Here is a 21,185-nt window from a genome sequence, read left to right as displayed (position 1 = left end):
AAGCCAGTATATCTGCTCTCTTCATGGGGCAGAGGAATCAGCAGAACAGGATCGAGGGGCTACCAAATCCATCAAGGCAGTCTCACTTCTTAATCACTGGACTGTTTGGTAATTTGGAGCTCCTTGTAAATGGGTGGAAATCATGCTGAGGAAGACCTGAAGATGGAGAAGGTCAAGTGGGAACAATTGGGTTGAGTTTCCTGTTTCTCAGTCCTTTAGCTAAAAAAGAACAGAAGTTTGGAGGTAACAGATGAGGTTCGCCCTGAGTCCTGGGCTCCTTTTGGACCACAGCCCTTAATGAAACGATTTGTATGTTTCTGGTTTCTCCCCTCTCCAGTGCACTCTGTTACGAACCTGCATGGTCTCAGACTCATCATGTTACCAGTTGAGCTACTTCTTTGCTGCTTCCTGCTGCATGCTGCAGATGCCATTTCATTTGGAAACCAGATGGATGTCTTACTACATCTTCCTTCACCCTTGGAATCCTCGTTAACTTCCTCATACCCCTTGTCTTGCCAGACCCTTCTTCCCAAATCCCTCCCTGGCTTCACTCAGATGGCCCCTCTCCCCAGGTTTCTGGTAAGCCTGGCACTGATGATCGCCCTGGACAAAGCTGGTTGTCAAGGTGATGTACAGGTCCTGCAGCTTCAGCTGTACCGTCAGGGGGGTGTAAATGCTACACAGACCCTCATCAGACATCTTCAAGAGCTGGAGAAAAGCAGAAGCACAGGGAGGAGAGTGTCAGTAGATGCCCTGGCCTCTGCTCTGCAGCTGTGGGCTAGAGAGAACCCAGGCCCACAGAGAGCCCGACGATCACCCTCCATCAAAGACTGTGAGCAGGAGCAGGAGCAGAGTGTGCACAATATAGCCCAGATGTTGCCGGGAGTGGGAACCTTCTACAATCTGGGCACAGCAATATATTATGCTGTTCAGAACTGCTCGGACGTGGCCAAGGAACGAGGCCGAGATGGGGTTATAGATCTGGGTTATGACCTTCTGATGGCCATGGCTGGAGGGTCAAGGGGATCCACAGGACTAATAATCGGTACTGCACTTAAACCTGCACTGAAGGCTGGGGTTCAGCGGTTGATCCAGTATTACTATGAGAGAGAGGCAAACACCCCTCCACCAGAGACCGGCAAGGAGGTCTTGCGGAGCACCTCAGATATGAGTGAAGTGGAAGAAACAACTACCATGGCCCCTTTCGTGTCAAAAGTAGTAAGTTCAAATCCATGCTGGGGGTGGACCTTATTCAACAACTGTGGCTTAGATCCTAGGTATTGGAATATTGAGATATAAAAGAAGGTGGTAGGATCCAACCGTTAGGACTCCACCCTTTCACTGACAGAGGGCCTAGGTTCAACCCCCAGTCAGGGAACTAAGATCATGCAAGCCGTGCAGCACAGCCAAAATAAAAAATAAAAAGATGGTTACCTCTGAGTAAAGAGAATTCAATCCAATCCTCTTAATCCAGCAGAACTCTACTCTGATTCCTTCCCTTCTATAAACTACCATCCATAACCAGATCAGGATTAAGTGTTTTGAGATTACAAAAAGGCAAAGAAAGAGGGGAATGAGAAGAGCTAACCTTTTTCTGCTCACCTTTTGGCGGTGTGGCCAAAAATAAGTACATAATAAAAGAAGGTGGTAAACACGATGACTAGATCTAGTATTCTGATAAGTTGTAATGTGTGTGTTCAAAATCCAAATCTCTGATTTCTTATCAAGGAGAAAAGCAGTACTGTAACGTGTAAGAGTTTTAAAGTTTGTGGTTTGGAATCAGAGGATTTGGCTTTGAATCCAGGCTCCACTTGTTAGAGCTTCAGTGATCACTGACTAGTAACTTATTTCTCCAAACTCAGTTTTTTTAAAATTTGTAAAGTGAGGGTAATGATTTGCATCTCAGTAGGTTTCGTGAAAATTAAAAACGATATGCTGTACTAATGCTTAGCACCGTACCAACAATAAAGAAGCTTTTGTCATTGTTATTGTTGTTGTTACTTAAGCCCTCCCCTTCCCGTCCCAAAGTGTCGCAATTCCGCTTCGTATATCAACGCCTACAAGGTCTTGTCTAGTCTCGGTTCCACCGAGTGGGTTCTGATTCTCGGAAATCAGCTGTTTCAGTCCGGAACAATTCTGCTAATTGGACTCCTCCCTTCGCACACACGGGGCGGGGCTTACTTCAGCTCGCCTACCATTTGCTGCTGCTGGAGGTGTGGTTTCGGCTCCTCTTGCCCCGCCCCTTGGGGAAGGAGGAGTTGTGGTGGCGCCAATGAGCTCACTGCCTGGGGAAGCGTTTGGCTGAATGGCCGCCAGTGCCGAAGTGCTCCTCTGGAAGTGACGAACTCTAAGATTCAGCCTCTTTCTCAAGCCTGCGGAAAGGGGGCGGGTCCGAGACGCCGGCAGAAGCCGAGGGCGTCTCTGGAGGCCCTGGTGCCGGAACGCTTTCTGGCGACCGGAAGCTTGGACCGGAGCTACTGCAGGGAACTGGGCCTGAGACCCTAACCAGGTACTGGCCTTGTGAGGGCGCGCGGGGGTGTAGGTGGAGGCGCGAATTTTTTCCTCAGATGGAAGGTAGGCCCGGGCGGGTACACCCATGAGGGGTTAGACTGTTTCCAGGTAGAAGTAGGAGCTGTCGCTTGCTGCCCCTCCTGTCCAACCTAGGGGTCCATTCGTAATGCCCCACTCCAGAAACACCCCTACCTCCAAGACTCGAAACCTGGCATTGTTGCATTGGTTCAGCGTCTTGGCCAACACTTTTACTTTTTGGTCTGTGTGTGTTTGTTTGTTTGTTTTATTGGAGGACAGTTGCGTTACAGTATTGTGTTGGTTTCTGCTATATATCTGCATGAATCAGCTGTAGGTATATATGTGTCCCCTCCCTCTTGAACCTCCCTCCCACCTCCCACCCCATCCCACTCTTCTAGGTTCAGTTCAGTTCAGTTCAGTCACTCAGTCGTGTCCAACTCTTTGCGACCCCATGAACCTCAGCAAGCCAGGCCTCCCTGTCCATCACCAACTCCCGGAGTCCACCCAAACCCATGTCCATCAAGTCGGTGATGCCATCCAACCATCTCATCCTCTGTCGTCCCCTTCTCCTCCTGCCCTCAATCTTTCCCAGTATCAGGGTCTTTTCCAGTGAGTCAGCTCTTCGCATCAGGTGGCCAAAGTATTGGAGTTTCAGCTTCAACATCAGTCCTTCCAATGAACACCCAGGACTGATCTCCTTTAGGATGGACTGGTTGGATCTCTTTGCAGTCCAAGGGATTCTCAAGAGTCTTCTCCAACACCACAGCTCAAAAGCATCAATTCTTCGGCGCTCAGCTTTCTTTATAGTCCAACTCTCACATCCATACATGACCACTGGAAAAACCATAGCCTTGACTAGACGGACCTTTGTTGGCAAAGTAATGTCTCTGCTTTTGAATATGCTATCTAGGTTGGTCATAACTTTCCTTCCAAGGAGTAAGTGTCTTTTAATTTCATGGCTGCAGTCACCACCCGGAGTGATTTTGGAGCCCAGAAAAATAAAGTCACCCACTGTTTCCACTGTTTCCCCATCTGCTTGCCATGAAGTGATGGGACTGGATGCCATGATCTTAGTTTTCTGAATGTTGAGCTTTAAGCCAACTTTTTTAGTCTCCTCTTTCACTTTAATCAAGAGGCTCATTAGTTCTTCACTTTCTGCCATAAGGGTGGTGTCATCTGCATATCTGAGGTTATTGATATATTTCTCCCAGCAATCTTGATTCCAGCTTGTGCTTCTTCCAGCCCAGCATTTCTTATGATGTACTCTGCATATAAGTTAAATAAGCAGGGTGACAATATACAGCCTTAACGTACTCCTTTCCCGATTTGGAACCAGTCTGTTGTTCCATGTCCAGTTGTAACTGTTGCTTCCTGACCTGCATATGGTCTGTGTTATTTCTGATCCTCAGCAAAAGAAAAAAAATACAGTTCAATTCAGAAAAGCTTACAGAGAACAAAATGTGCACCTGAAAGAGTAATAGATAACTGGAGAAAGAAGAGTTTATAGCCCTTAACCTCCATGTTTGCAATGTATTTAAGAAGGCCAGGTTTTTTGTTTTTTTCATATTTAAACCTCAGGGTTTACTTGCCACTTTGCTTTATTAATACCAGCTGATTAGTTCCTTAGGTACTGAGGCCTGGTCATTTGGTTTTTTAAAAGCAATACAAATACATAGTTTAAAAAGTCAAGCTCTATTAAAAGGGTTAAAATGGCGGAGCCCCTACCCAATTCTTTCCTTCCCTTGTTTCTACTTCCCAGAGGAAGAAATGATTACTATACTGGTGGAAAAGAATCTTTCCCACCCTAAGCATTTGATTTGTAATTAAATCATGTGACCTTTTCTTAGACTACAGAAGGGGGTGTTTATTCTTTTCTGTTAGGCTCAGGCTGCAAGAAGTTTAGATTTCCTAAACAGACAGATGGCAGTGGGCAGGGAGAGGTAAGGAGAACAGTTCTTCACCCAGCCTGTTTGGTGACGGGCAAAAACCAGTTTTGAGTGAAATTGGTTTCACTCAATTGAAATTGGGTATTGATTATCTCACAAAGTTGATAATCCACATGAAGAATTAGAAATTGACAGAGGTCATACAAGTGTCATAGTCCTAGGGATTGAGTGACCCCTTGCACAGTGTTTAGGCATCTGAAGCATCTGCTAAAGAGTGGAGCTCCTCCTTCCAACTGGGAGAGCAGTTTATCTCCACGGAGGTTTCAGCCTCTGATAAAAGGTTTGGGGCCAGCAGGGATAATGCTGAAATAAAAACTCAAGGCTGACTTCTAAATGGTCCAGCATAAGTGTATACAAAACCAAACAAATGCATGTATAAGTTCACTGGGGGAGATAAATAAAGATTGAGGAAATACCATTACTGCTTATTGAAGTTGGGTGACAGTTGGTGATACAGGGAGGCCTGGCGTGCTGCGATTCATGGGGTCGCAAAGAGTCGGACATGATTGAGCGACTGATCTGATCTGATCTGACAGGTACATGGATGATCCTTGTACTACTCACTCAATTTTGTTGTGTGTTTGAAAATTACCACTGAAACAAAAAAGGCCTACACATTGGAGCTCTTAAATAATACTCCATAGAAAAATATGCACCAAACTGGTAATACTGGTTACTTCTGGAGAGGAGGAAAAGGGACCAAGATTGGAAGTGGGATCAATCTAGACTTTAATTTTTTTCTTGCTGGTATGATTTAATTTTTAAATTTGTAATAATAAATAATCATGAGACTGTGGATGATTTAGTCCAGCAAAATTTCCAATTGGGAATCTACATCCTTCAGGCTCAGACCCCAAATGGCGCAGTGGGAGATGCTGCAGAACCTTGACAGCCCGTTTCAGGATCAGCTGCATGAGCTCTACTCAAATAGCCTCCTGCCGATGGATGTTCGACAGCACTTGGCTGTCTGGATTGAAGATCAGAACTGGTGAGGCCTTCTGGGAATTGGGGGGATGAAGAGAGTGATTTCTTTCTCCTGAGCCCCCAGGATCCTGGAGACAGCCAGAAGGGGTTGAATGGCCTCAAAATAGTACCAGTCCTGCAGACACACACATCCTTGTTCTTCCTGGTCCACAGGCAGAAAGCTGCACTGGGAAACGATGCTGCCATGGCTAATATGCTATTCTTGCACTTCTTGGACCAACTCAACTCTGAGTGTGGCCGATGCAGCCAAGACTCTGAGTATTTTTTGCTACAGCACAACTTGCGAAAATTCTATCGAGATATTCAGGTATTCAGAGGAGCAGGGGATAAGGTAGGAATGGGAGTTGAGTGAAGAGGAGGACTTTCTGGATATGGAACGTGGAATAGAACCTGGAGGTTCAAAGGGACAGGAGAAGATTTGGGGGGAAAAGGACAGAGTCTGGATTTAGGGGATCCCTGGAAGAGAGAAGGGCAGAGTCTAGATGATCCTATTAGAAAGAGGCTAGGGTTTGGAGAACCAGTGGTGAAATGGGGTAGGGCTTGGGATCCTGAGGAAGGGGAGAATACCGAGGCCACCAGTGTGGAGGGTCTGAGGTGGTAGTTTATTGATGGCAGTTGAGTTCTATCAATTCTTCCTCTTTTCCTACTGCAGGCCCTTCCCACTGGCTCTACCCAGTTGGCTGAGATGATCTTTAATCTCCTTCTGGAAGAAAAAAGAATTCTGACCTGGGCTCAGAGGGCTCAGCTGGTGAGAACAATTTGGTGGTGTGTTGAAAAGCTCCTGGAGTAGAGAGGGACCATGGAAAGGACTCAGGAAATTTGCCTCAGAACAAGATCTCTCCACATCCTGTGGTTTAATTTCAGGTCTGGATTTTAGGGGTGACAGGTCAGAGTTGAAATGTGCTCATAGCCTTTTATTTCAGGAGCAACGAGAGCCAGCCCCTGAAGCACCTGGGGAGAGCCAGCAGCATGAACTTGATTCCCGGATCCTGAAATTACAGGCTATGAAGGAGGTTGGTAGACGTGGCAAGAGCCAAGGTGGGCAGGACTCAACCTGCCTCCTCTCACAGAGGCAGCCTCACTGGGGTCTCATCTCTTCTGCAGAAGCTGGTGAAATCCATCAGCCAACTGAAAGACCAGCAGGATGTCTTCTGTTTCCGATATAATATTGAGAAATCAGGTAGAAAGCACTTTGAGGGGTGGGGTGCCTACCGGGAGGCTGAGGGTAGAGTAGAGCAGAAGGGAAAAGTCCCAGTAAGTGGTAATCAACTTGTGGCTGCATCTTGCTGGTTATAGTCCTGCTGCCATGCAATGCTGGAGGTGCCAGGGTATGTTGTATAGGTCAGGGTAGTGATATAAACCAAGGAATAGCTGGTGAAGGTTGGAGGAGGTCTTTGGGAACCTGCCTTGGCTGATTGAGTGGGCTTCTAGTTCTAGCAAGATGATGCAGAATTTGCCTGAGGGCCCAGAGGTGCCTGTGCTTTGCTTGGTTCCCTTTCTTCTCCCTTTCAAACTCCCTTCTCCTGACTCTAACTGAGGTCTGGGTCAGGAGGAGCCCTAGGTCTGAGCACTTGTCTCCCTCCCTGTCCTGCCATCCAGTGAGGACACCTTCTTTGGACCCCCGTCAGACCAGACAGATGGACATTCTTCAGGAAACACTCAATGAACTGGACAGACAGAGAAAGGTGGGAGTCAGAGGACAGAAGGAGTGGGCAGCAGGGAACTGGGGAAAATGAGGCATTGGGAGCCCTGGCTTCCTGGCCTTGGTTTCTTTGTCTCTTTATGCCTAGTTGGATGGTGGAGGGTAATGGTAAGAGGCTCTCAGTACTTACTTTATGTCTTCCATAGGAGGTGCTGGATGCCTCCAAAGCACTGCTAGGCCAATTAACTACCTTAATTGAGCTATTGCTGCCCAAGTTGGAGGAATGGAAAGTCCAGCAGCAGAAAGCCTGCATTGGAGCGCCCCCTGTCGGAGGGTTGGAACAGCTGGAGAAGTGGTGAGAGACACCTCCCCAACTTCGTGCTCACCTGTCCATAGTCCTAACTACCACCTGTGCTTTGTAGATTATAATGCCCTGAATGAACTTCCCCAGTTGCTCAGTGGTAAGGAATCCACCTGCAATGAGGAGACCTGCATTCAGCCCCTGGGTTGGGAAGATCCCCTGGAGGAGGAAATGGCAATCCACTCCAGTTTTCTTGCCTGAGAAATCCCATGGACAGAGGAGCCTGGCAGGCTACAGCCTGTGGGGTCACAAAGAGTCAGGCACGGTTGACTGAGCACACACACAATGGCCTGTATGTGACAAGAGACACCACCCTCCTTAGTCTCTACTCCCCAGAATGACCTCAGCTCCCTTGTCTGACTGCAGCTACACGCTGCTCTTCATTCTCACCACTCAGCAAGCCCAGAGCCCAGTCTTTGCTTTGGTGAAAGACTCTGATCCACAGTCCAATTTTTCCTGCCTCTTTAATCACCAGAGAAATATCTTTTTACCTTTTTTTAGTGCAATGAATATAATGCCACCAAAAAAAGGAAAAGAAAATTACCTGTTAACCTTAATATCAGGTTGTAGCTACTATAATATTAAACAAAAATTGAAACGTACTGTTCAAACTACTTTGAGACCTGTGAGTTTGTTTTTTTAACTTAGCATTATATAATATTTACTTGTGATATGTTTTTTTTGGCCATTCCACACGTCATGTGGGATCCTAGTTCCCCAAGCAGGGATCAAACCCATGCCCCTTGCAGTAGAAGCCTGGAGTCTTAACCAGCAGGGAAGTCCCTACCCATGATACTTTTAATAGATGCATCATAGTTCCCTTTATGGGAGTAACATAATTTAATTAATAAACTCCTATATTTGGATATTCAGGTTGCTTTTAATTTCTTGCTATTGTTTTCTAGTAAACTATCTTATATTATCTATTGTGATGTTAAAAAAAATAACTAGTGTGTCCTTCAATATATTTGATTTGAAAGATACCTATTATTTAAATATCTTATGAGAAAATTTATTATAATTTAATCTATTAAAAATACCCCACAGGGAACTTCCCTGGTGGTCCAGTGGTAAGACTGTGCCCTTCCACTGCAGAGGGCATGGGTTCGATCACTGGTCAGGGAACTAAGGTCGTGCATGCTGTGTAGTACAGCTGAAAGTTAATAAATAAATAAATAAAAAATATCACAACTTTCAGGTAAATTGAAAACAGGTGTATAGGGCTTAGGGTACAGGATAAGTATTTAAATTACAGTTGCAGGATTGGCAAACTATGGCCTGTGAGTGATTTCTTGCTTTTTTTATTTTTGGCTGTGCTGTGCTGGCTTGTGGGATCTTAGTTCCGTGACCAAGGACAAACTCATTCCCTTTACAGTGGAAGTGCTAACCATTGGACTGCCAGGGAATTCTCGATTTCTCACTGTTTTAAACAGTGCTGCAGTAAATAACCTCTTGTGCATGTGCATGCGTGTTGAGTCATGTCCAATTCTTTGTGACCCCATGGACGGTAGCCTGTTAGGCTCCTCTGTCCGTGGAATTTTCCAGGCAAGAATACTGGAGTGTGTTGCCTTTTCCTCCTCCAGAAATAACCTCATAGTTACATCTTTATTTACAACCCTCATTTATTTCTGTAAGTTATTGGAAGTGATATTCCCAGGTTAGAAAATATATCTTTTCTTGGTGGTGGTGCTGTTATTGTGTTGTTCTTTTGTCTCATTGTTTTTATATACAAAGAGCTTTATTGCTTTCTCTGATTGTAAATATATGCCAGTTGAAAAAATTTCAGACTACTGAAGAGAGGAAAAAAGAAGTAAAAATTATCCATCTGCATAATCTGGTCATGCAGAGGTACCCACTGTTAATGCTTTTGAATACATTTTTCCAGATTTTCCCTGTGCATATACACAAATATACATCTGTTTTAAACAGAAATCAGATTATATCATATATGTATACTATCTTATATTTTTTAATTTAATATTTTTGGACATTTTCCATATTAAAATTTTCCACCTATTTTATCATTATTTTTAATGGTTGCATAGTATTCCACGATGTAACTATAACATAGTTTATACCGTGGGATCTCAAAAGAGTCAAACATGACTTAGCGACTAAATTACCACCACGTATACCCAGTGCCAATTGTTTCTAATTTTTCTATTACAGATAACAAAGCCATGAACTGTGACCATCTGTCTGTCCATTTGTTTGATTATTTCCTTAGGGTGTATCTTAGAAATGGAATACTATAAAGCATATATACATTTTTGAGGCTTTTTAAAAAATAGTTCCAAACTGCTATCCCAGTCTGTTTGCTTTTATGTAGTGGACGATTGTTTTCCTGTTACCACATTGTCTATTGTTCTTATATCTTATTATAAAAACAGTAAAATATAGAAGTTAAAAGTATGGATTGTACAGCCAGACTGCCTGGGACCACATACAACTTCCTTCTTTACTAGTTTTATGACCTTGAGCAAGTCACTTCATTCTTTCTGTGCCTTAGCTTTATCCTCCGTAAAATAGGGATAAAATAGTACCTACCTCATAGGGTTGTTTTAAGAATTAAATGCATGAAGATGTGTAAAGCACTTTAAAAAAAAGTAGAGATGAAGCATCATATGTTATCTTTATTATGTTAATGAATTACTGGTTTTATATGTGAAAGTGGCTTTTATTTTCATTCCTTGCATTATGAACAATGTTGAATAATCTTTCATACACTTCCTGGATTCTTTTTTTGTCCCAATCAGTTTATGACTTTCCACATAGTTAAAGGGGAGCTTTTGGAGACTGTTTGGGGGTTCCAGGAAACTCATGATTCTTTCTTCCTTGGATTATGTCATTACCCAGGTTCACAGATGGAGCGAAGCTGCTGTTTCACCTGCGGCAGCTGCTGAAGGAGCTGAAGGAGTTGAGTCACATGGTCTCCTATGATGGGGACCCTCTGAACAAAGGGGTGGACCTGCGGGAGGCCCAGGTCACAGAGCTGCTGCAGCGCCTGCTCCACAGGTCTGGAGGCCAAGAAAGGACCCCTCAGGGAGGCCAGAGGGAAAGGACCAAGGGAGCCATTCTTACAGATACTGACCTCTATATATTCTCTCCACATCTCTCCAGAGCCTTTGTAGTAGAAAATCAGCCCTGCATGCCCCAAACTCTTCATCGACCCCTCATCCTCAAGACAGGGAGCAAGTTCACCGTCCGAACAAGGTTGGCATCTCAGAACTCATTCCTGCTTTCTTTTTCCAGCCCTGACACTGCGTGCTCTTTGGCTTTTCAGATCTTCTCACTCTGAGCTGTTTCTTCTCTCATTTCCCCTTGGTCCACTTACCCCTTCTCATCTCTTCCCTTATCTTTTTTAAACATCTGTTCTATCCAGGAGATTGAGGTTGACCACTTTCCCCCATCTACCTCCCTCTCCTCCAGGCTGCTAGTGAGACTCCAGGAAGGCAATGAATCACTGACTGCGGAAGTCTCCGTTGACAGGTAAGTTGGGGCAGGTGAAGGGTGGGACCCAGAGGCGCCCAGGACACCGGATGATGGAGTGGAGGAGACAGCTACCATTCACAACCAGGCCCTAGGGCTGTGTTCTTTCCCCTTCCATTACTACCTCATAGAAATAGTTCATCCCTTTTGAGTCCTTACTATGTGACATGTAGCTTGTCAAGTACCCAATTTAAAATTGTCACAGGAACCCCAGGAGTTAGATATTATCAATGCACTTTATATCTCTAGTGCAAGCCACATAACTGGTGAGCTATTTGAACTTAGGTCTGTCTGACCCCAAAGACTGAAACACTTACTTCTACATTATTTTGCTTCCTAATTTTTTTTTTTCTTTTTAGGGATTCTCCCAAATCACAAGGGTAGGTACCTAACAAGGATGCTGCAGACTCTGTGCACTGCATGAGCTACACAGTCACGTGTGACAGCCCTGATGGGGACACAGACAAGGAGGAGGTTGATTTGTGTGGTGCAGAGACAGAGAAAGGAGCGGGGAGGTCTGAAATGAAGTGAAACTTTTGTTGTTTTCCTACCGGACTCTGCTCCTGACCTCCATATATCTTCTTTTTCCTCGAAACAGCTTCCGGAAGTTCAACATTCTGACCTCAAACCAGAAAACTTTGACCCCCGAGAAAGGCCAGACTCAGGGCTTAATTTGGGACTTTGGCTACCTGGTAAGGTGGTTAAGAAGGAATGCTTTTTTTTAAAAAATATTTATTTTTGTTTATTTGGCTGGATTGGATCTTTGTTGCAGTACATGACATCTTTGTTGTGACATGCGGGATCTCTAGTTGTGGTACATGGGCTTAGTTGCCCTGTGGCATGTGGGATCTTAATTCCCAGACAAAGTATCAAACCCATGTCGACTGGAAGGTGGATTTTCAGCCACTGGACCATCAGGGAAGTCCCAGAGGGATGCTGTTTTAAGCCTGTAGTGCAATGGAACAGGCTGGGGGAAGTTCCCAGGCCCTGGGAAGTCCTGAGGACAAAGCCGGGGTTCCATGGGCCCTGGGGTCTCTTCTCTGGCATTTTTTCTCCCTCCCTTCCATTCACAGACTCTGGTGGAGCAGCGTTCAGGGGGTTCAGGAAAAGGCAACAATAAGGTGAGGCCTGGACAGAGGGTTACGGGGCAGGAGGAACTTGCCAGAGGGCACTCTGATTACTGAGTCTTCTGTTGTCCCAGGGGCTGCTGTCCGTTACAGAGGAATTGCACATCATTAGCTTCACAGTCAAATACACCTACCAGGGTCTGAAGCAGGAGCTGACAGTGAGTGAAAATGAAGTGCATTTATGGGGAGACATAAGGAGGGGTTAAGCAGAAACCTTTCAGGGTAGGCTGTGATCAGGCCCTTACCAAACGTCTACAGTTGGAAACCTCACATCCCTCGCTGGTGATTTCTGTCTCCTCCTCAGACGGACAGCCTCCCTGTGGTGATTATTTCTAACATGAACCAACTCTCAATTGCCTGGGCCTCTGTTCTCTGGTTCAATCTGCTCAGCTCAAACCCCCAGGTAGGAGGTGGGGCCAACAGGTAAAGGGAGGCCAGGAGGGGCGTGGAGCTTGCTGTGAGGGCACTGCTTCTGAGCCACCCTGTCCCCTCCCACCTCTGCAGGATCAGCAGTTCTTCTCCAACCCCCCGAAGGCCCCATGGAACTTGCTGGGCCCTGCTCTCAGTTGGCAATTCTCCTCCTATGTTAATCGAGGCCTTGACTCAGACCAGCTAGGCATGCTGAGGGACAAGCTGTTTGGTATCGATACTTCTCTTCTGTCAGCCTTTCCCTAGCCTCTGTCTGCCCCAGCCCTCCGTCCTTGCTGTCCCAGGACCTTTGGCCTTGCCTCCTTCCGTCATCTTGAACTGTCCTTCCACAGGGCAGAACTCCAAGACTGAGGGTGCATCGTTGTCCTGGGTTGACTTCATTAAGGTAATTCCCCGCATTCCTTGCAGCTGGCCCCTGGCCCCATCCAGTTACTAGCCCTTCCCCCACCCCTCGCTTTCCACTCCCGGGGCAGCTCTGCACCTCTTCCTGCCTTGCCGTTCCTCCTTCAGCGAGAGAGTCCCCCTGGCAAGCTACCGTTTTGGACATGGCTCGACAAGATTCTGGACCTGATACATGACCACCTGAAGGATCTCTGGAAGGATGGGTAAGGCCTTAGTCAGTCTCCCTCTTTCCACTCCCTCAGGCCCAGCTGCCTTTCTGGGCTTGAGAGTGGACTCTGTGCGCCCTCGTGTGGCAAGTAGAGGGAGTGTGCAAAACGCGCTGCAGGGTCACACCCCCTCAAGTTCGCAGAAGTAGTCTCCTAGCCTGTATTTGTCAAGCATCCACTGTGTTCCAGAGCCTACTAGGTGCTCTTGATGAATTCTCTCATGTAATCCTTTCAGCCCAGCTGCGTGGTGGGTGTTGCCACCCTCAAGTGAGGAAGTGAGGGCTCAGGGAGATTAAGGGAGTTACACCAGGGGGACAGTCGGGATTCGACCCCAGGGCTGTCTGACCCCACCCCTGTGCACTTTCCACCACACTGCCTGCCCATTTAGGCAGCACTTTTTGCCTTTTACAAGGTGCTTTTCACCTGTGTGATCTCACTGAAGCTTCACACCTCTTCCAGCCCTGGGAGGTGGATACTGTCAGTCAAGTGAAATGACTTGGCCAACACAGAACAGTGTAACAGGTTGGCAGGGCTGGGGCCCAGCCCTGGCACTCTGTCCTTCTACAAGGGGAGTAGGAAGCAGCAGGGCCTCACAGCTGCTCTCCATGCTGCAGACGTATCATGGGCTTTGTGAGCCGGAACCAGGTGCGCCGGCTGCTGAAGAAGACTGTCTCCGGCACCTTCCTGCTGCGCTTTAGTGAAACGTTGGAGGGGGGCATTACCTGCTCCTGGGTGGAACACCAAGATGATGGTCAGCAGCTCTGCCGTTCCCTCAGCCTCTCCTTTCTTCCCTTCTACTGCGCTTGGCTTCCCTGGCTCTGTCCCAAATCCCTTGGCAGATTTGGGGTTGGGCAGTCAGGGTGGGAAGCCCTCGGGCCCAGCCTCTCCTCTCAAGCCTGCCTGTTCCTACTTCCGCTGTCTAGACGAGGTGCTCATCAACTCTGTGCAGCCCTTCACCAAGGAGGTGCTGCAGTCACTCCCACTGACCAAGATCATCAGCCAGTACCAGATGCTCACGGAGGAGAACATACCTGAGAACCCACTGCGCTTCCTCTACCCGAGAATCCCCCGGGATGAGGCTTTTGGTTGCTACTCCCAGGAGAAAAGTGAGAACCATTGATATATTTCACTGGTAGAATGCAGGGGTCCACAGGCATCCATAAATGCAGCTCTTCCGTTTCAAGATGGGAAAACTAACATCCACAGAGGGGAAGGGATTTGTCTGTGGGACGCTGCTAGTCAGTCAGTAGGGAGACATGGCAGTTAGGACCACCTGCACTAGAGGACCCTGGGGCGATGTGTCCAGTCCACTGACCTCCCCTGCCTCCTGTGTCTGTCCCCCATAGTTAATCCTGAGGAACGGAAGAAATACCTGAAACATAAGCTCATTTTTGTCTCTAACAGGTGAGATATGAACTCTTTGCCCACCTTCCTTAACCCTTCTTGGCTAATATAGTTACCCAGACCTGCCCAGTTCCGGTCTCCTCAGCCTTCTCTCCTACCAACCCAGGCTCCCCAGCCCTCTGGGGTTTTTTTCCTACTCTTTTAGTGTCTCTCTATTTTCCTGCTGCCATCCTTAGGTTGTCTCCATGGGGGTTCCCTGATAATAATCGTCATCATCACTAATGTTAATGGACATCTACTTGATGCAAAAGATAGTACTAGATTCTTTTAGAACTTTTTTTTTTTTTTCATTTAATCCTTATGAGAACCCAGCCAAGCCAGAAATGGTAATAGCCACAGTTAATGAAAGTTCATTATGTGCCAGGCACTGGGCTAAAAGCTTTGTGTTCATTTTCTTTAGTGATTTCATAACAGTCCTGTGAGGCAGAAAAAAACTGTTATTACTGTTTTCAGCTGAGGAACCTGAGGTTTAATGTGGTGAAGTGTCATGCCTCGGATACATGGCTGATCAGCAATTCAGGTCTCTCAAATTCCAGAGCCTTGATTTTAACCATCCTACTCCTCTCAAGTATTCTGAAGTATGCTTGTTTAGGCTCAGGGTGGTTGGGTCACTTTGCCTAAGGTCCCCCAACTAGTAAATGATAAGATTTAAACTCTAGTAAGCCTAATTCCAGAGCCTATGGTCTTAAGCCCTCTGCTCTGTTGCCTTTTTAGACTAGAAAGATAGCCTCTGCTTTCTCTGCCATTCCCCACTTCACCTAAACAACTGAGCCCTGCTCTTTTGTCTGTATTGGGTATCCAGACAGGTGGATGAACTGCAGCAACTGCCGGAGCTCAAGTTGGAGCCAGAGCTGGAGTCATTAGAGCTGGGTCTGGGGTTCACATCAGGGCCTGAGCACGGGCCAGGCCTGGACTTAGAGCCACTGCTGGAGGCAGGATTGGATCTGAGCATGGAGCCCATGCTGGAGCCCACGCTGGAGCCCACACTAGGCGAGGTGTCACAGGGAGTCCTAGAACCACACCCGGGACCACAACTGCAGCTGGAGCCTATTCCAGAGCTCGAACTACAGCCCATGCCAGAACCAGATTTGCCCTATGATCTGAGACACTTGAACACTGAGGACATGGAAAGTAAGTGATGATGTGCAACCAGGGAAGAGAGGACGCATTGCCTTTCCCAACTCCCCTCCCTCACTCGCTACAGAAAAAGCCTGTGTTCTAAGCTCCTCATTGGAGAAAGGCTGATTTCGCTGCAATTCATTTCATTAGGAAATACACATGCCTCCCCCACCTCACCTAATGCCCCCCTCAGGCCCTATCTAGGCCTCTGCTGCCATCCTCTCTCACTTTGCCTGCTGGTTTGGGAATTCCTAGTCTGAGATCAGGGCCTGACTTCTTTCTCTGGATGATCTAGTCTTTAGGAACAGCATGAGGATTGAAGAAATCATGCCAAACGGTGATCCAGTGTTGCCTTGCCAGAACACCATGGATGAAGCTGATGTCTTCAACCCCAGCCACTTCTATGCAGATGGGCCCTTGAGCCCTTCTGACTACTAGGAGCTACATTTCCTCAGATTTTTCTGTGCATTTGCCCCTCGTACCCCTCACATCATGACACTGCTCTCCAAGGATGGGACATGAGGCATGTGCCCTTCTAAACTGGGTTAACTCTGGGGGAATGTGAGGGAGAAGCATAATATGGGTAAGGGAGAGGCAGCAGTGAATCAGCAGAGATGTTACCCATGGCTCCAACTAGGAGCCTGGAGGCTGCCTGCTGTGCTGGGAGGTACAGGCATTCAGGGCAGACCAGGACAGTTAGGAGGTTCCTGTATGGCTCAGAGAAGTGGCTTCTTTCCAGTATGGAAGGCTTTCAACATTTTAGTGACTGATAAGACTAACCTGGTGCTCATTTCATCTTTCTGGAATGCCCTTTCTGCTCATAACAGCTCTAACTTCTGATCCTGCAGTACCTGGGGACTCCTGTCATTGGCCAAATACACTGTTGGCCAAGAAAGAAGGGAAGGAAGCCCTGGGTCAAGGAGCAAGAGAGGGCCATGCTTAGGAGCGATACTTCCCAATTGCAGTCCCTTGTAACCTCATTCAGCTTGCTCAGCCTTAGCAGGGATTATGGCCAAAAAGATCCTAGTTACTCTATATACCAAGGGGTCATGAGGTAAGACCCCTTTCCACCGTAGCCCTGCAGAGCAGAAGGATACATTTTGTAGTGCTTTGGCCCTATTTTTTCCATTCTGTTTCTTTTTACTGACAAGCCTAGACTTAGAGATCCACATAAATAAGTCTTTATTGAAAAAGGTACATAATTCAGTATAAATATAATAAATAATCCTCATCCCCAAGCTCCTGCCACTATAAATAATCCCAAAATTTCCCTTCCTATGTAATAAATATTCAGCCTCTCCTAGGTCAACATCGTCAGTCAGTCAGTTTTGGTAATTTTTCAACAGAATAAGTCTCATTAAAATTAATGGACCAATGAACTTGTTGGCTCACAGGTGTCTAGTTGATAGATCTTAGCATTACTGAGCCACGGAGGTCTGGGTGTCATCCTTAAGCTACTGGCTTTAGGGGCTCAGAGTTGCTGCTCCGTGGGCAAAGACCCGGGCAGCTACAGCCACAAAGGCCTGGAGGCTTCGAAGGATCTTGAGACGGAGAAGGAGGCGCTGCCATGGCTGGCTAGGAATAGGGCTTGGAGTCTGCTCAGTTTCCCAGTGGTGACCCTTGGGCTGAAAGGACACAGGACACAATCAGAGAAGACTAAATCATTCACCCCACCCCCACCCCCAGGCCCTGTCTCTGACACCTGCAAGCTCCTCTCCTCCAGGTCCCTAGTTCATACCTGCAAGAGTTCCCTGAGGCCCAGTATGGAGGCATGAAGCTGGTCCACAGGGCCATCTGGGAGTAGAGAAGGCTCCCCTGTGAAAATATCTGAGCCCAGCAGCTTCTCGTAAAAAACCAGGCCTCGATGAATTCTTTGCAAGCAGGACTGGGGAGAAAAGAAAGCCATGAAAGAAAACAGATATGGGGACTTCCCAGGCGGTCCAGTGGTTAAGATGCCACGCTTCCACTGCAGGGGCCATGGGTTTGATCCCTGGCTGGGCACAGCACAGCTCAGCCAAAATCAAAATGAAAGAAAGAAAACAGATCCCTTCTAATTACTCCACCAAAGACTCACCTGATATTTGCCATTCTTAAGACATGGCTGTGATCTGAATGTTTGCGTCCCTGTGAAATTCATATGTTGAAATCCTGACCCTCAGTGTGGTGGTGGTAGGAAGTGGGACTTTTGGGAAGTTACTAGGTCATGAGGATGCAGCCCTCATGAATGGAATTATTGGTCTTATAAAAGAGACCCACAGAACTCCTTACTCCTTCCCACAATGTGAGGAGACAAGAAGTCTGATCTGGAAGAGGGCCCTCACTTAACCACACTGGCACCTTGACCTCAGACTTCCAGCCTCCGGAGCTGTGAAAAATAAATGTCTGTTGTTTATAAACTACTGAGTCTATGGTTTATTATTACAGCAGGCTGAATGGACAAGGACAGATACAACTTTTACTAATTCACCATGGTATCCAGCTCTATCTCCAGTCCCCTCTTCCTTGGGGGCCAGCCTCATCTTGGTACCTGACTGTTGTCCCTGAGTCCTTGTGGATCACAGCCATCCTCACACTGGATACGGGGGACATCATCTGTAGTCTTATCACCTCCTTCTTCTCTTGGTAGATCCTGAAATGGAGGAGGGGTGGAAAGAGTAAAGAAATAAGTACCCTCAAATCCTACCTGGACCTTTCGGCCCTTACTCTCCCTGGATCCCTTCTTCAGGGGTTCTCTCAACCACTGTTCTCTCTTACCCTGATGGCTTTCAACCCTCCAGCTTCCACCCCAGGCCACAGCATCTTCCACTATAGCCTTGGAGAGCTCAGATGGGCTCTAGGGGCCGCCACTCACCACATGTCCCATTGGTAGGTGTGCACTCCAGGCCAGCATGCAGAGTTGCTGTGAGAGCTGTTGGCCCCGAGTCCAAGCAGGGCTGCTGTCCTCTGACACAGCCCGGCCCTGAGCTGTCCAGGGCAGCAGTAGCAGCAGCAGCAGCATCACAGCTCTGTTCCCCAGCATCTCGTTGCCTGCCTCTCCAATCTGGCTGGCTCCGTGCCTTGCAGTCCCTGTGGAACCTCTGTCCACTTCCCCTTGCTCTGAATCTGATTCTCTCTGTTCTGTGCGTCTGGTTCTCTCTTGCTCACCGTGGTTCTGAGCTGCTTCCTGTAGATTTTCTCCCCTTGTCTCAGTCTCTTTTTAAGGTCCTTGCATTGTGAGACCCGCCCTTTATACTAGCAGGTGACTCACAGCAGGTGGGATTCCCCTCCTGCATCATCCCCCTCCGTGGGGAGCCCAGGTAAGTAGCCTCAGTTCCAGGGGAAATGAGTCGTGTGGTGGCTGTGGCTGGAGGCCTGGGATGAGACTTCTGTGTAATGCTCTCCAGGAATCAAAGTGGCCGAAGACAGGGGGAGGGGTGGGAACAGCAAATATTTAAATGAATCTAGTCTCAAGTTCCTTCCTGTTTAACCTTTCACTCATCTTTTTGTGTCTCTAAGCTATATTAGCCCTCCCTTTAAACCTAATTTCCTCACCTCCTGCTTAAGTAAAAACCAAAACAGAAGCATTCATTTATCTCCCAATAGGATGGCAAGATCAGTTTGGAATGAAGCTGGGTTCCCACCTGATGTCCTCAATCCAAGAATAAGGGGGCTTCTTTTTCTCTGTTGGGAAGTGTTATTTTCACTAGGAGAGGATGGACATGAAACATTTTGTGAACTGGGAAGCCACATCTGTTCAGTATAAGGTATTACTGCTCCCTCACTTCAGGCCTCACGCTGGAGGCTAGGGGGACTGTTGGGAGGAGAGAACTGTTGCTAAGAACCATCTGATTCCTCAACCTTAGTGGCCCAAGTTTCTTGGGCTCTGTGGGATTCAGGTGATTTGGGGGTAGGGGACATCAGTGTGTAAGTGAGGTCTAGAAATCCAACTGGAGATATTCCAGCACCGAGCCCTTCACCGTGGCTAGAAAGTCCAGGGTTCTGGGTAGTTGAAGGTGCACTGTGTCAGCGACCCTGGCTGGTCCTTCAGCCTGTTGCATCCATGGGTAAAATCCGCTGATACTGATTTCATCACCATCCCTGATGCAACATTCAGTGAAACAGCTGAGACTGTGAGGCTGGGCGTGGGAGTGGAGGGTGGCCCAAACCTGGGACTGTCCCCACCCCAGTGGAGGGTCCCAGGACAATCTGGACGTCAGAATGAGGCCATGGATGACCACACAGATGGCTCCCAAAGCCTTTCCAAGAGGTTGACCCTTTTTCTCTGAGAAACTTACCCTCGACAGAGGTCTCCGTTCCCTTAGTACTATTCAAAACTGCCCAGTGAAATTTCTGATTCAAATGTGATCCTGTGGTAAATCCACCCTTGGGATAAAATATTTCCAGCCTCAGAGAAGTTATCTCAGTTTGAGTGAGAAATGGTTTGCCTTCTGAGAAAGATGGATATGCATGAAATAAGGAAATTGGGAGTAGGGTAGGGGAGCTCACCTCACTTTTGTATGTCTTCCACGCTTTTCCCACCTCTAGTTCCCATTCTGGGAGCCGTTTAGGATAAGAGATCGAAGGTGAAAAGGAGGAAGAGGAGGAAGTGGAACTCTGGGGGATGGGATGAGAGGGACAAGGGTGAGCTGGAAGCACGGGGCTTTGTTTCACTTCCTGGTGCTTTGGGAGTTGGGTAGGAAGCAAGGTTGGTGGGGTGACTGTGGGACTGTTGTGTGACAGGAACTACTTCCAGGACTATATATATCTGACCTGGAGCTGCAAGGAGACCATGACGTCAGCAAGACCTCAACCGTTATGCAAATTAAATTGACAAGATACTCCCAAGCAGGCCTTTCCAGCTGGATGCCTGGACACCAAATCCAGTTGAAGTTTCCCCAGGTGGTTAGTAATGATGGCTTCTATCCAACTCTCACTTTATACCAAATACTTGGTTTAAGCACTTTTCATGTATTAACCCATTTAATTTTCACAACAGCCCAATGAGATGGGTACAAATGAGGAAACTGAGGTGCAAAGATAAGTAACTTACCTAAGATCACTATTAAATGGCCAGAATTACCACATAGACCAGATTCTGCATTCTCATTCTATTATATTGGACGCTGTGAGGGGACACCACGCATCTTAATAAAGTAGCTCTTTTAGCCTGATGTTGCTGGTATCTCAGGCCTTGTAATTCTCACTGTTAAGTCTTAAAAAAATTTTTTTGGCTACACTGGGTCTTAGTTCTGGCAAGGATCTTTGATCCTTGAGGCATGCAAATTCTTAAGTTGCAGCATTAGGGATCTTGGGATTCCCTGACCAGGGAACAAACCCAGGCCCCTGCATTGGGAGCGAAGAGTCTTGGCCACTGGATCACCAGGGAAATCCCTGTTAAGTCTTTCTTAATTTGAGACCTAAATATGGAAATTTCTCAAAGTGTAGGAACTGTCCCTATTACTCAGCACACATTTTTTTACAAGATTTTAAATCTAGGGACCTCTGAAGTCAGATCAGTTTGAGAAACCCTCTTGAGTTAAATGTGCTTTTCTCTCGGTCTATGACCTC

At 47.1% G+C, this 21,185-nt stretch overlaps 3 protein-coding genes across 4 annotated transcripts; 2 read left to right on the top strand and 1 right to left on the bottom strand.

The window, feature by feature from the left end:
• Window positions 1–297: 297 nt before the first annotated feature.
• On the top strand, window positions 298–1,299 carry APOF (apolipoprotein F). The gene has a single exon (XM_005903436.2). The coding sequence runs from the start codon at window positions 298–300 to the stop codon at window positions 1,297–1,299; it is 1,002 nt and encodes a 333-aa protein (XP_005903498.2).
• Window positions 1,300–2,276: 977 nt separating this feature from the next.
• STAT2 (signal transducer and activator of transcription 2) lies at window positions 2,277–18,040 on the top strand. Of its 2 annotated transcripts, none has more exons than XM_005903433.2 (24): window positions 2,277–2,509; window positions 5,320–5,463; window positions 5,613–5,766; window positions 6,112–6,207; window positions 6,383–6,472; window positions 6,564–6,639; window positions 7,059–7,144; window positions 7,308–7,456; window positions 10,319–10,477; window positions 10,583–10,675; window positions 10,892–10,951; window positions 11,311–11,331; window positions 11,550–11,643; window positions 12,025–12,072; window positions 12,153–12,236; window positions 12,383–12,481; window positions 12,583–12,718; window positions 12,840–12,892; window positions 13,018–13,112; window positions 13,730–13,866; window positions 14,039–14,221; window positions 14,462–14,519; window positions 15,322–15,650; window positions 15,934–18,040. In XM_005903433.2, exons 2-24 carry the CDS (start codon window positions 5,333–5,335, stop codon window positions 16,074–16,076), a joined length of 2,574 nt encoding a protein of 857 aa, XP_005903495.1. In that variant the 5' UTR covers window positions 2,277–2,509; window positions 5,320–5,332; the 3' UTR covers window positions 16,077–18,040. The 2 variants fall into 2 exon arrangements, with proteins under 2 accessions (XP_005903495.1, XP_070226509.1); XM_070370408.1 differs by having other exon boundaries at window positions 5,613–5,790.
• IL23A (interleukin 23 subunit alpha) lies at window positions 17,102–21,185 on the bottom strand. Its single transcript, XM_005903434.3, has 4 exons — window positions 18,490–21,185; window positions 18,166–18,267; window positions 17,377–17,523; window positions 17,102–17,263 (listed from the first exon to the last, which is right to left on the bottom strand). The coding sequence occupies exons 1-4, from the start codon at window positions 18,655–18,657 to the stop codon at window positions 17,102–17,104; spliced, it is 579 nt and encodes a 192-aa protein (XP_005903496.1). The 5' UTR covers window positions 18,658–21,185.

The sequence above is a fragment of the Bos mutus genome, chromosome 5 (assembly GCF_027580195.1).
Source record: "Bos mutus isolate GX-2022 chromosome 5, NWIPB_WYAK_1.1, whole genome shotgun sequence".
Lineage (NCBI taxonomy): Eukaryota > Metazoa > Chordata > Mammalia > Artiodactyla > Bovidae > Bos > Bos mutus.
The sequence above is the reverse complement of the archived record's forward strand: the minus strand, read 5'-3'. Positions and strand labels throughout refer to the sequence as shown.

Bases quoted from the DNA above. Each gene is read 5' to 3' on its own strand.
- APOF (XM_005903436.2), top strand. From the start codon at position 298: ATGAAACGATTTGTATGTTTCTGGTTTCTCCCCTCTCCAGTGCACTCT.
- STAT2 (XM_070370408.1), top strand. From the start codon at position 5,333: ATGGCGCAGTGGGAGATGCTGCAGAACCTTGACAGCCCGTTTCAGGAT. The intron at 5,464-5,612 runs GTGAGGCCTTCT...CCTGGTCCACAG, and splicing joins TGGATTGAAGATCAGAACTG to GCAGAAAGCTGCACTGGGAA. The intron at 5,791-6,111 runs GTAGGAATGGGA...TTCCTACTGCAG, and splicing joins TCAGAGGAGCAGGGGATAAG to GCCCTTCCCACTGGCTCTAC.
- IL23A (XM_005903434.3), bottom strand. From the start codon at position 18,657: ATGCTGGGGAACAGAGCTGTGATGCTGCTGCTGCTGCTACTGCTGCCC. The intron at 17,524-18,165 runs GTACCAAGATGA...TTTTCTCCCCAG, and splicing joins GACTCAGGGACAACAGTCAG to TCCTGCTTGCAAAGAATTCA. The intron at 17,264-17,376 runs GTATGAACTAGG...GTGTCCTTTCAG, and splicing joins GCCTCAGGGAACTCTTGCAG to CCCAAGGGTCACCACTGGGA.